We start from the raw sequence: 14353 nt of genomic DNA on the forward strand, positions 1-14353 counted from the left end.
TGAGAAAGCTGGGACACTGTGAATGCATAAAGTTGTGTATTAGCAAAATATGGGCTTGTACATATGCACACACAAATAATTTAGATGTATGTTAAACAGTATGAAGATCCATTTTTCATAGTTTGTACATAAACAGGCAATCAAAACAGGAAAAATAAAATCTTAAGAAACAGATCCCTATTTTGTGCTTCCAACTTGTAACTTATGTTGTAAAACAACAAAAACAAAAGAAAACATACACAGCTTAAGCATCAACTGGGACTCTTTCAAATTGGTTATGTAGAAAATACTGTCATGTATAGGTCCTTATTAAAAATATGTAGCTTGGCAAACTGCTATTGGTCAGCAGGCACTACACATTGTAAAAACCAAGGCATTTATAAAGGATTTTCCCATGTCGTTCTGTACCAAACATGGGACAATCACGAGGGGTTCATTCGTGAGGTGCTAGAATTATTTAGCAAAAGATGTGTCTGATTCCACAATAGTACACAGCTAAGCCTGTTCAGCTATAGAATTTACTTCTGATTTTAGTGAGATGATGCAGTTATTTCTCTTACCAAAGTCTGAAATTGCAAAAAGTGATTTTTATCATTTAAGGCTAAACAGGAAGAAAATACAAAAAAAACCAACGCAAAACAAAACCAAAAAAACCCCAACCAAAAAGAATGGAGAATTGTTTATTGTCCCAGTAGGTTTTCTTTATTATACCTAAGTATTAAACTCCCATCCTGAACTCTCCCAAAAAAAAAAAAAATTGCTAATGACTAAAATATTTAACAAAACTGATAGTTTGTGTTATCAACACCACTGACAACTAGGGCATATGTTACTGTAGATTGTTTTGGTATGCTAGGTTACTTATTAAAAGGAAAAATAGTTTGCTCTTCACAGCTGTTACCAAACCTAATTAGTGGATTTATAGGGAAATATGTAGAACACTTCAACATTGAATAATGACAATCGCTTATATCACAAATGGTTTAAGAAACTGGAAACATCTCAGATTTCAATTCATATCAGTCTTTCTAAAGCACAGAAATATGTGGCCGTGATGAAAAAGGGAGTGATGATAATCATTTCAGGTGACTGTTGAACTATAACATCTATTAAGTAGAAGCATTTCTTTATTTATTTTAGCAAAAGCCTGTTTAAAATACAATGGAAAAAAAGAGATTAATAAATTTAAAAACAAAGACTGTATTAATGAACAAAATCAACTATAGAAAAACACCTTTTATTCCAAAATAAATGGCAAAATACTGAAAATAACAGTTTTTTGTCTTGTGGTTTTGGTGCTTTTTTTTCTTCGTATATCAGGTTGTTTGTATTTGAGGCTTAATCTCCCTCACATTGTTTACTGACATAACTACCTTTATTTTTTCATATATATATATGTATATATATATAAACAGATATATATATATATATATATATGTAAAAGAATTGACTGTTTTGTAAAAATTTCTCCCTTTTCATGCTTCTATGTAATTTGGAGATACACCTATTTATTTCTTTCATATCAAAATAACACAAAATTATTTCTCAAACATAAAAAACCCCACCAGAAACAGGCATTTGGAGTTTGTATTGAATTTTCACTGGCTGATAAGTAATTTGTTGATACTGTCTCAATTGCTTTGCAAAAACTTTTCAGCAAAATTGCTTCTTAAAGAAAGTTGAATAGAACTCAATATTCTGACTTATTATGCAGCACAGAATGTTTTTGTTTTTAAATTGGCAAGTCTTTTGCATTAGGTGAACACTCAAATTTAGTAGTTATTAGGTTTCTGAGAATGAGATGTATAAAGAGGTTAGAAGATGAATTTATAAGTTTCAATTTTTGAGTTTGCTACTTCCATAGTGTAACTGAAGATTTCCTGAAATTGCAGGTTGACTACTGGCAAGGTTATAGAAAAAAAAAGTCAGAATTTCTACCATACACCACTTCTAAGACTTGCAGAGTATTTTTTAAGGCGTTTCTTGAATAGCATAGTCTAAGCCATGATGAAATTAAACTTCTCTGTTTTCTTAAATATTATTACCTTTCCTGCTACTTATGAGACAATTAATGAGTTACAGATTAGAGTGTGTTGTTTGTTCTAAATTTACACTTCTAGAACACATATTTGAGAAAGCAGATTTTAAGTATTTAAAAGGGAGCCTCTGACAAGGCTAATTTTAGAAATAAAATTCTGTTTGAGTCGTATTTGACTTGCAGTATTTTCTGAAAGTCCAAGAAAATACTACTGCTTTTCTGTGCTCACCGATATTGACTGTACTGTGAGAGACTGCCCTCAAGGAGCACAAGACACTAAAGGGTGTGAAGAAATATGGTCAATATATTCCATTCTTCATATTTTTTGATTAACACAGTGAAGATATAGCTGTATCATGGCAGTATAGATTACATACAGTCCATCTGCATGGTGTTTCAAAAGGTCTCTGAGTCCTCTTTTGATTACAATGACACCCTTATAAATATATTTACACTAAAGAAATTTCAATACTTACACCATGGGTAACAAATAATAAAACTGTACTGAGACAATTAACTTAATTCTCAGTACTAACTAGGATAGTTATATATTTAGGGGTAGAAAGAAAAGGCAGAAAATACTATTTGAAACAGGGTTACAGATGTGAAAACATAGAAAAAAACATCATTTAAATGTGAAGGTGAGACTGTATTTACAGCTTACCAATTTCTAGTTTCTCACTACAGAGCTTGCCAAACAAAGGAAATCCTGGTAATAACATTACCTGCAATAAATAACTATTAAGACTAACCTAATACCAAGTATCAGTCCTGCATATATGAATATTGGTGCTTTTAATCACTGAAATTAGTGTGATAAAACTTATTTGCTTATTTGATTAAGTATTAATATTTTAATGCACTTTAAGAAAAGGTGTTATCTTTGAAAAAATTGTATTAAAACAGTTTAATACCTTCTGCAGCTACAATGAGAAACAGGGAGCACTGCAAGGCCCCACTGTTCTGAACAACCTAAAAGACTTACTAGGCTTTCAACACTATTAGATAAGCCTTTCTTAACTGACTGCTTGCTTTGCTCAACAGAGAGTCTTCTTCACATCTGCTGTGATCTCCTTTAATCTGTAACTTTGGCAAAAGATTCTTATCTTGGAGATGACTATAAATATGTACACATTTCAAAAAATAGAATTTGGATAAAGAAATAATCAAGGGTTAGTAATTTGCTTACAATACAGACTCTAAAAAGGTTGCTTTGATGACTTCAGTGATCTATTTTTTTTCCTACCTTTTCATTTCTGTAAAGAATAAAAAAAATAAATTTTTATTATATTTCAATCTTCGCATTTGGTTTTGCTTTTTTGTGGAAGAGGAGATAGGGCATAGAGAAATACAGATAGACTAAGAGGTAACTCATCCCTATTTATGAACTCTTGGGAGCCTGACTTTAAGAAAGGAAAAAAACATGGTTAAGTATGATCTTGAAGAAAGATGATCTCATGTTCTGTCAAAGACAAGAAGGGATCAGAAACTTAAAGCAAACCACCAGGAGTATTTGGATCATCAGAGCAACTCTGGATGAAAGGAACTATTTAGAATTTATACTACAGTGAAAGGGACAAAAAAGAATCAGGACCTTCTCTTTCTTCAAAACTTGTCATTAACACAGAACTACTACAATATCTGGTGCTGTTACCTAGAAATAACAGTAAACTGAAGTATGTAGCTAGGCACAGCCATTAAAAATCCTATAAGATATGGGTTTAAGATTCACTCTAGAAGAGAAGGTCACCTTTTCATTCTGGGATGCTTTGGGATTCAGAAAGATACACCAAAACTACAAAGCCATCAGAAGGTACAAGGTAACTTTAGAATTTTCTTCAGAACTGAAACACTACTGAAAACTTATGCAAAGTTGAATGCTGCTGTTCATCCCCCAACAAAATATTTCATTCTCATTTCACTTTTGAAGCACAGAAGAGTTAATAAGCAACTACAAAGTTAACTGCATTCATAAACAAAATTTTGCATACATATTGAGATTCTATTCAACACTGCTGAAATGAAACAGAAAATAAAACTAGTGATCTGCCAACAGAATTAAGCATATGAGGACAGGATAAAGTATACATGTTTTTATGGAATACTAAACTTTTGCCAATGGATTCAACGCACAGAACAAAATAGCTTTTATTTTTTGTTCTCGCAACTTGCAAAGACCTCTGCATATCTTAGTATACATGGCAGAATAACTGTTGTGATTTTTCACCTATGTTCACAAGAGAAGAAATTTTATGAGAAGTTTTTAACTAGAAGAAAAGACACTGTGATCTACGAAGCTACTTATTTTTCGTCTAAATGAAAATCGTAATTTTCTCATATTCTACAGTTTAGTGAGATTCATCTAGGTGACAGACTTGTCTTCAATGGATGATAAAGAAAAGAAAGACTTCTCAGAAGGGATAGACATTTTAAGAAACCAATCAAAGTTTCTTAAGGAAGGAAGAATCTGCAAGTATTTGTGGATTAAAAACTGAATATAATCCAGCAATGTGAGCATGCAGGCCAGAGAGCAAACTGCACCCTAGGTTGCGCCAGAAGAAGTGTGTCTAGGAGGATGAGAAGTGTGTCTGACCTTCTACTCTGCTCTAGTGAGTCTCCACATGGAGTGCTGCACCCACCTCTGGGGCTCTCAGGATAAGAGAGACATGGACCTGCTTGAGAAGATTCAGAATAGGACCACAAAGATGATCAGTGACTGGAGCTGAGATAATTGGCATTATTTATCCTAGAGACAGCAAAACTTCTTGAAGACCTTAAAGCAGCCTTTCAGCACTTAAAGGGGGCCTATAGGAAAGATTGGGACAGACTTTTTATCAGGCAGAGTAGTGACTGAACAAGGGATAAGGTTTTTAAATTGAAACAGGTAGATTTAGATTAGACCTTAGGGAGAAAATTTACCGTGATGATGGTGAGGCACTAGAAGAGGCTGACCGGAGAAGCTGTGGATGATCCATACTTGGAACTGTTAAAGGCCAGATTGGATGAGGCAACCTGGTCTAGTGGAAGTTGTTACTGGCACCGGGGGTGGACCTAGATGATCTTTAATTTGCCTTCCAACTAAAACCATTCCACGATTCTATGAAGTCTACTGAGTCTTTATAGTCTGAAGAACTCATAATCCAAACCAACCCTCCTCCATTTAAGCCAATATTTTCAGTTGTGTATTCTTAAACTCAGGTTGTATTTAGGCATTTGAAAGCAAAAGTTTTTATTTAACAGTTATGAAGATTTCTTTTTTGTTGTTGATCAACATTTCTGGAGTAAAAGCAGTTGTTTTCAATAGAGGAATATGAAATTACATATCTGAGTTCAGACATTAACTTTTGCACATTTTGAATAAAATAACAGGGACCATGATTAATAAACAGAAGTTTAACTCATGAGACATTAACTATCTACTGAAAAACCGAAGTGAAACTGGTTCCAATGAAAACTATAATTGGAAGTTCTATATGTGAAAGTTTTACTCTAGGTTTACAAGGAAGAAATTCTAAATCCTTTTCTGTGTTTTAGAAGACCTAAGCATTTCATAGAATCAAAGAATGATACAAGTTGAAAGGGATCTCAGAAGGCCAAACAGGGCAAACTCCTGCTTGGAGCAGAGTCATCTTTAAGATAGGTCCTCTTTCCATCACAAAATGCACAGTTCAGCAATGGCCTGGACAGGCCAGTGCTTCCTGGACAGGCCAGTGCTTCCTGGACAGGCTGCTACGACATCTGCTACTTGCTACAAATGAAAGCTGGAAGGAAAAGTTGCAATAATTTCTGAAGTAGTTGGTAAGACCAATTTAAGCAGCCTTTTCCATTGTTCATAAGAGTTGCTATTAATTTAGAGGTGAAATTTAAAGCTTTGGATGCTAATTACAAAGACAAAACAACTCAAGCTCATGAACTCTTACGAAAACAATTTTCTGTTTCCCGGAGTTACAATATGGTTTGAAAGAGTTTGTATGACACTGTAATTAATAAAGAGAGAAAAGGGAGGCTAAATGCTCATAGTAGTTTCTGGAAAGAAAAAGGGCACAGGAATCAGCTGGTTATTGTTCAATGATACTTAGAAATATCAGACGGCTGATATCTATGGAGATTGTAGAGATAAAAGATACAAACATTTGTCAGTTAAACATCTATCAGACCTACTTGGAGCAGAGAACTACCTGGTATCTGCTGATAAGTACAAAGGATTAGGAGAGACAAAAAAACATACTGGAGAAGGCTCAGAAGGAAGCACATAGATTTGCTTTCAAATCTGCAGCTGAAAAAGCTGGAGTTAAAGAGACAGAATGTTCAGATAGTGATTTCCACTAGTAAGGAGAAATGCCAGGCCAGAGTCAGCCTCTGCGTCCCATGCCTTTCCTGAAGACAGTGCTGAAATTCAAGCAGTCAGCAAAGGCTTTACCTACTGACTTTCTTCATTGAATCTATAACCAGAAATTTTCTTTCTTATCTCTCTTCCCTAGAGTGAGTGTTGATAAAGCAGCCCAAGACAGAGAAATTTCAATAGAGAAATGAGAGCTGCATGCTCATATATTACTCATGCTCACATGAGTGGCATTGCAAGACTTCAACTGCTGCTGTCTTTATTCATGGGGAGAAAACTACAACATCTTTTTGACTGAAACATTTTCAGACTTCCTAAATGAAAGTAAAACTTATTATTTCAAATCAACTTTAAATTTTCTTCAATCTGCAATGTGCCAATGTTCTTGGGCAACATTCTAAGACAGGAAGAACTATGTAAAATTTTGCTTAAAAGAAGAAATTACAAATGACAAGGCTTATTTAAAAAAAAAAAAAATCAAAATTACTAGTATTAAAAATTTTACTGATCATTTTAATGAAATTGTGATATGTGTGATCTTAAGAAAGTAACACTGGAGTTCTAAGTCATGGCAACCTGTTATGAAATATTATTCTCTTACATTCTTAAATCAAGGTATTATATCTTTCACTAAGGTACAGTATACTCTGACACTGGAGGACAGATTAATTCATCTCAAATTCTACCTAAGAACTAAACTAACAGTTTCATTTCTAGGTAAAAATAATGGATTTTAGATTGGGTCAATATTTATAGTGTATTCATTTATCATAATAGAGGTTTCCCCATTAAAAGAGAATTTAAACAATTCATTGTGGTTAAAACTCTTTAACATATGCACATGCATATCTCCAAATATTTGAAGCTATATTATTATGCACCTGTATGTATACAAGTAATATATTTTTATTGTAAGATGCAGAGCTAGTATATATTGTACTTTAGACTGTGTCTGAACTTTATTAGCAGTGGCTGCACTCACTAATCCCTCCAGAATTTAATTGAATTTAACATTCCAAACAAACAAACCCCATACCAAACAAACTTTCAAAAAAGAGGAAAAAAATTAAAAATAAAAAACCCCAAACAGCAACAACTAAAAAAACAACCAAACCAAATCAACCAACCAATCAAAAAAACAAGCCCCCAAAATAAAATAAAAACAACCTCAACAACTTTGCAAATACATTTTCTGAAGAAACAGTGTGGACAACAAGATATATAATCTTCAGACACAAGAGAGGAATTTTTTAGGCATTTCACTAAACAGCTCTGTAATCTAGTTTCTCAGGACCCTACTACATACCTAAAAACTAGCTTAATTTAATTTCAAAAGGGGAAAACCACTTTTTATTGTAATAGAGAACACTAGTTTCCCACTGGATTAAGAAATACTGCCATAAAATCCAGTATCAGCAGAAAAGCCGCTCAAAATACAGATCAATTTCAGCTTTTTCTCCCTCTTTCAGGCATAATCATTTTCATGTCTAATAATTGAGAAACTAATTCTAAAAACTTGGGGCTTTTCTTTTTTAGTATTTTCTTATAAATTATCTAGAGTAATTTTTATGTAAAATTATTGCATACAGAAAAAATAAATAGTAGTAAATATTAGAAATCAAATAAATGGTTTATGCACAATTTCATCCATCTAAAGCAGTCTGTTGCTAACTCATCCTGTTCAAACACATCTTCATATAAGCCTTCTGTGTATGTCACTGTATAAAAAGTAAAATAATTGCACAGAGTTACCAAATTATAGGAAACTGAATCTTGTTAGTGTAGAAGGACAAAACAATATTTTCCCACATAGGATAGGTGAGAAACTAAAATCTATCCTCTACAGGATAGAGAGACAAGACAAAATTTTACTAATGTTCACTCATTTCTTTCTTCATTCTTTTCTTATTCAATACAATGAAAAATAACTTTAAATCCTGTATAAAGTATATTTCCCATTCTCCTTACAGAGCAAATTTGTTTAAGTTAAAATTTTTATGGAAAATCAAAGAATAAAGAAGTAGGGCAATAGCTTGGAAAAACTTTTTCAGTACCCAAAGATTTTGAATGAAGACAGTAAAAAATAGGCAAAAAGATGCCAAAAATAACATAAAATGAAATTGTAAAAAACATCCCAAGTAATTATCCTTATGTTTTCAAGTTCTTACAGGTAGGACTTTAAATTATCTAATTTAGGGTCAAAAAAAAAGTTACCTTTTTTTTATTTATATACATAAACGTAGAGAACATTCAGTTAATCTGTGATTTTTTAGTAACACTTAAGATTTACATAGGGTTCACCATTTAAGATTAAAATTCAGCAATCGTGAACTAAGACCTAGAAGTCTATTATCACCTTATACAGTAAAGAAAAGTTCATGGAAGAAACACATTAGAGCATGGCATTGGAATTTATAAAACACTGTCTAAAAGAACTGCTGAGAAACATGGAACATATAAGTACAAGGAAAAAGAGTACCAGCAAGTTAATAAAGTGTAAAATAACATTTTCTTAAAGAACATGTTATGTTTACCCCTTCCAGCACTAAAGTTTTAAGACTTCTAAGGAGCTGCTGTGACTCTCTATTCCCAACCAAAAACTCACTTGTTTGATGCGGTCTGGATTAACAGTGGTCTGAGGCTGTAGAATGCTGACAGGCTCTGTCTTGGCCACATTCTGAGGCATTTCTCGAATCTTCTCTGCAATGAAGCCATGAACTGCATTTAGTGCTTCGACTGTTCCCTGGATCAGACACACCCGCTCTGTAGTACCTGCAAATACCAAAAGTTGATCTGAATGACATGGATTCTTCAAGATCCCACAAACTGCTTCAATTAGGGCACAAAGATGGCACTCAAAAGCAGTGTTGCAAAGCCAAAGAGCAATACCTTCCTGAAAGTAAACATTAGAGATTTCCTAAAGATAACATACTGATGATGTGAAGATATTTCAAACAACTCCTATTTGTGTAGATCCCACGATCACTAATTTCCCAAGTCAGCCTGGATAACATCAGTTAGAATACTCATAACCTTCTTCCAAAATGAAATTGTTCTGCTTGTGCTACAAAAAATTCACACCACTTTTTATTTATTGATTTCTTAATGAAAAATATCTACTGAATGGCTAAAGATGGATCCAGAACTGTGGAAAAATACTTCCTTGATTTTTTTTTTTTTTTTTTTTTTTTTTTTGTGCTGAGGCTGGTTGTATAGCAAAAAAGGACTATTTTATGTATTGGGACTATTTTACATATTGGGTTACAGCTTGATACACCCTCACTAATGAAATAATATAAACCCCCCAGTATTGATCCTAAAGATAAAAGTATGACATTTCACTGAAACAATCCATGTTCTGTATTCCACGTATCAAACCACTTAAATAGGTTGCAGAAAATCAATTTTGACTTGAAAAACAGGATCTAGCAGGACTTGGAAAAAAAAAATCCCCAACCCCCCAAAACTCAAAAGCAACTTTAAAAAGAATATTGTAGTTTCCAATTTCATTCTGCAGAAATACCAACACAAGACAACCTGCTTTAAAATTTTACATAATACATACTTTCAAAAACACATTCTTTACACTTCCAACATCCACAATGATTTTCATCACCTCACTGCTGCCTTCAAATACCAGTAGAATAGTTCTACTAACAGAGGACAATTATAACATGAACTACCAAGATAGTAGTGTATTCCTAAAAATATAACAATACCATAATACTGATTGTGTTGCAAAGATATGTCAGATGCATATGTCTATTCAATGTCAGTGCATATTTTGCTTCAAGACCATGGGGAGGGGGAGCAAAATAACAAATTTGAGCCATGGAATCAGCAGAAAAATAAATATATTAATTTTTTCTCTTGACATATTCCTAGTAAATACTATTGATAAGATCACAAATTAATCTTTTCTCATATAAAATTCATTCACTCTACCTATGAAAATGAAAATGACAATGTAATGATGTGGCAAATACTAGCAAGTTTGCAACAATTTCTGAAGTCGACAACATGTCAGTTGGCCTAATTTCCATTGTACAGTCTGCATGGAATCACATAGATTAGAGAAATGTACCAGAGTGGTAAGCAACCTCCTCCCTTCCTATCAATTTTATGTCTATATAATAAATTGTTACCAACTCATCTTAAGATATGCTCCTTACAAGAGTGTAACATAGGCTTTAACAAAGAATAGTATGGTAACCTTGGGAATTTCCAACAAAAAAATTGGGTTTTATTAGTAAATGCTCCTCACCTGCTTCTGTGGATGATCTCTAGCGTTAAATATTTTATTACCTAATGATGAAGGAGCACACTAAGAACCTTGATTGCTTTTAAATTAACATATTCACATATACTTAAAATCTGATTTTTATCTTAAGTATCATGCAATACTGAAATTCAACACTGTGGTAGAAGTGCTACAGCAAAAAACACGGAATAAGAAACTCAATTTTTCTCTATCAAAATATGTTATTTAAAAATAATGAAAATTAGGATTAAAATACATCAATCAGTATTTCAAAATATGTCAGATTATTAATCCTTCACACAAAATATAAAATTAGAATGCTTACAGTCTTAACAGCAAGTTAAAAAAATCTCCCACTCAAATGCATATTTCTCAAGAGGAAGCTTTTTAAAATATTTTTGTGACCTCTTACAGCATCTTTTCAACAAATCAACTTCAAAACACAGCTAATTTTCTTTTCCAAGTGCTCTATCAGAAAAGGGAGTTTGAATGCCATGAGTGAAAGTCACCACAGCAAATGAGACTTGGTTCCTAGACAAAGCTTTCTTAATGCCTTTTTTCTTTTTCCTACTTGGCGCCCTCCCCCTCTTGCAAACATTGCCTGTGGTTTCTGCGTAAAGCAATCCAGCTCAAAGAAAATGCTCTGGGGAGTCTTTACAAGGTAGTATTAATTGTCTCCTAAATGATGAGAAGTGAGGTGGACTGATCAATGCAGCTAATGCAAGTGTTCTCTAGGTCAGCAGACAACACACTGAAACAAAACACAGATCAGGTTACGGGTGAGCTACCGGAGCCTCATTCAGAAAGCACTTAACAGGGATGGCTTCTGTCAAAATACTTGAATGGAAAACAGTCAATGCTAAATAGGAATTTAGTTAGACCTGACACTAAGTGACTAAAGGGTATTTTGCAATCTGTGTGACTATAGAAGGTGCAGCATAATAAAAATATGACGTATTTCATACTCCAGACCAAACATGCTACATTTTAGTATGTATAAACTAGGATGTAGTAGCAGAAATCACTGTTCCATGAAAAAATCAAATTGTGCAAAACCACATTTCACGCAGAGTAAAGGTTTTAAATTGCACATTTGCTTTGATAGCTATGTACACCAAAAAAAAAATTAAAAATTAATAAAATGTGGAGAAATTGTACACCTATACAGTTTGGAATTGTCTCAATCTTTTGAAGCGATGTTGTCATATTCCTTCACAACTGTAATAGCTTTTCACTCAGATACTAGATTACAATAATTTACAAGAACTATGCAAAGGAAAAACTGCCAGCTACATGACCAACCTGTATGGCAAAAATAAACCTACAAATCGCTAATGCTGGTGAAATGTCTGTCATTTTAAGAGCTTTTAGACTCCATTAGAGTATGAATTAAAGTGTCAGATTGCTTGTAATTTTAAGTTAACAGTTTTATCTAATCCTTTTTTCATGTTTCTGTGAATGAAAACTCAGCCATCTATATAAATACTTTTTGTCACAAGATTTTCAAAATCTGCATTTAAAAAAACAGATCTAATTTTTGAAATAGCTGACTCAAAGAAAATCAAATTACCAAAAATCACTGCCCTTATTTAGGTTGTGTAAGCATAACCAATATAAAATTATTCTCTTTTTAAAAATTATTTTCAATTCAATTAGGTGCTAGGGTCATGTATTGCATACTGCCTTTTACATATGAAGACATAAAACATAGACAAGAGAAAAAAAATTTTGACACAGATAATGGTTAAATGTAGAATAGGTGATCATCATCCCTGTACATTAAATAAACCCTGAAACAATGTTTTTATGTATGTTCAATAACAACAAGGTCCATGCCAGAAATTTGCATGGGGCTATAAATGGGAAAAAAACTATCTGAAAACATGCTGTTGATGTTGCTACCATCATTTAATGTTTATTTTTTTCAAAGGAACTCAAGTAAATTACTTTTCAGCAAATGAAATGTCATTTCTTTCCCCTTATGTTAGAATCCAAATTCAATTTGAATGTGTGGGTTTTAACATTTCCTTATTAAATAAGAGGCAGAATCTAATTGCACAAAAAACTCCTGTCTGTACACTCCCCAAAAATTTATTTGTAAAACCATCAGAGAAAAAAGGAAATCTTTATCTGTTCTACAGTTCCATGGGAGAGGAAAGATAAACCATTTTGCAGGCATCACACAATTTAGAGGAAAGTAAGCAAAACCTTATTTCAATATCTAATAAATTAAGACTAAAACATAAACAGGCTTGCAATAACTCTATTTTAATAAATCATTTTTCCCTCTACCTCGTGTAACTATCTAAAATTTTACTTCTGGCAAATATCCTTGGACATCACGCTAACTTTTTCAAGAACTTCAAAACAATTATTTTTCTCTGAGAATGCTATTTACTTATTGGACAACTGATACAGCTTTTAAAGCAACCATTAGAATAAATGTCAGGAGATGCAACAGGATAAACAATAATGATGCTTTTGATGTTTGTATTTCTATACTTAACTGGCACACATCTGTACATAGTTGCCATTAAAATTTAAAATGCTTGCTTAAAGACTCTGATTCAATGAGTAAGAGTTCTTCTGTACTCACAGAAATACTAAATGTTAAACGTGCTTCTGTATTTCAGGAAAATAAAAAACATTTCTCAGCTGAAATGCTTTGGGGAATGCATGGTACCTTTCAGAAATCTCTGCGTTTATATGGGTCTATAAACTTTACACTGGGCTTTTACGTCAATCTTAAAGAGAATTTGAAAACCTAAAAAGCACAATGCAATAGCAGCCCAGGGTAATCCCAATACATACACTAATTAAATCTCCTTGTATTTTTCCAGTGTACCATGCCAGTTTCTTTGATACAAAAGAGAACCTGTGAGAGGAGCCAAAGTTAAAACCTTAACTAAGTGAAAGATGCACTAGAGTCTCTCATCGGCTGATTTACACTAAGCTTGTTGTTTGACAACTCCCAGTACAGCACTCCACTAAACCCAATGTCCCATACATGTAGTTTTGTGACCCATGACCAGCTGGCTGGTAGAGTGGGATTCTATGTAACACCACACAGACTAAATCAGCCAAAAACTGATCTTGCAAATCCCTTGATAAAATAGGACTGTTTGACACCATTCCCAAGCAAACTAAAAATTGTCAGTAACTTGCTTAACATGAAATTCTGATAAACTCTTTCTTGGATGTAACATTTTCACTCTACGTTTGCATAAAGCCTCAGAAAATGAAGGTCAGAAAATAAAAATGTCTTTATTCAGATGCATTAGAAGTATCTCACAACACCTTAAATAGACATGAAAAACCTTTGCCATATAAATGATAAAATGTACAGTCTTAAATGCAACACATAAGAACATCCCAGAGATGTGTGAAGTGTTACAGAAATCTCAACAAGACAGTTTTCTCCTTCAGTTCTTATCTCTCTCCTATTCTTACCTTCTCACCAGAGAATTAACTGGTCTTAACATAGAGTCTGTACCCATATTCCTCACTGACAGAAAGGCATCTCTCAAAGCAAAGCCCGATGATCTCACAGACTTCCCAAACTGAAAGGAGAAACAAAGGCTGGTAGAAATTCTAGGGCTTTGATGTTCTGCTCTTGCTTTCATCCAGACAAAATAACTTTGGAACTACTTGCACAGAGCACTCACACAAGGGTGTGTTCACAGGAAGCCCTAGTACCCTTTGCAGAAGAACC

The 14353-nt window shown here is 33.4% G+C and overlaps 1 protein-coding gene across 4 annotated transcripts in view; it reads right to left on the reverse strand.

Moving 5' to 3' along the window:
- The window catches only part of NOVA1 (NOVA alternative splicing regulator 1), a 144941-nt gene that overhangs the window by 28884 nt on the left and 101704 nt on the right, over window positions 1–14353 (reverse strand). For all 4 annotated transcript variants that reach the window (XM_008639563.2, XM_017741738.1, XM_017741741.1 and 1 more), the window contains one exon: window positions 8986–9152. In XM_008639563.2, coding sequence (XP_008637785.1) covers window positions 8986–9152 — 167 coding nt within the window. The remainder of the gene's footprint in view (window positions 1–8985; window positions 9153–14353) is intronic.

The sequence above is a fragment of the Corvus brachyrhynchos genome, unplaced genomic scaffold, assembly GCF_000691975.1.
Source record: "Corvus brachyrhynchos isolate BGI_N302 unplaced genomic scaffold, ASM69197v1 scaffold115, whole genome shotgun sequence".
In the NCBI taxonomy this organism is placed as follows: Eukaryota; Metazoa; Chordata; class Aves; order Passeriformes; family Corvidae; genus Corvus; species Corvus brachyrhynchos.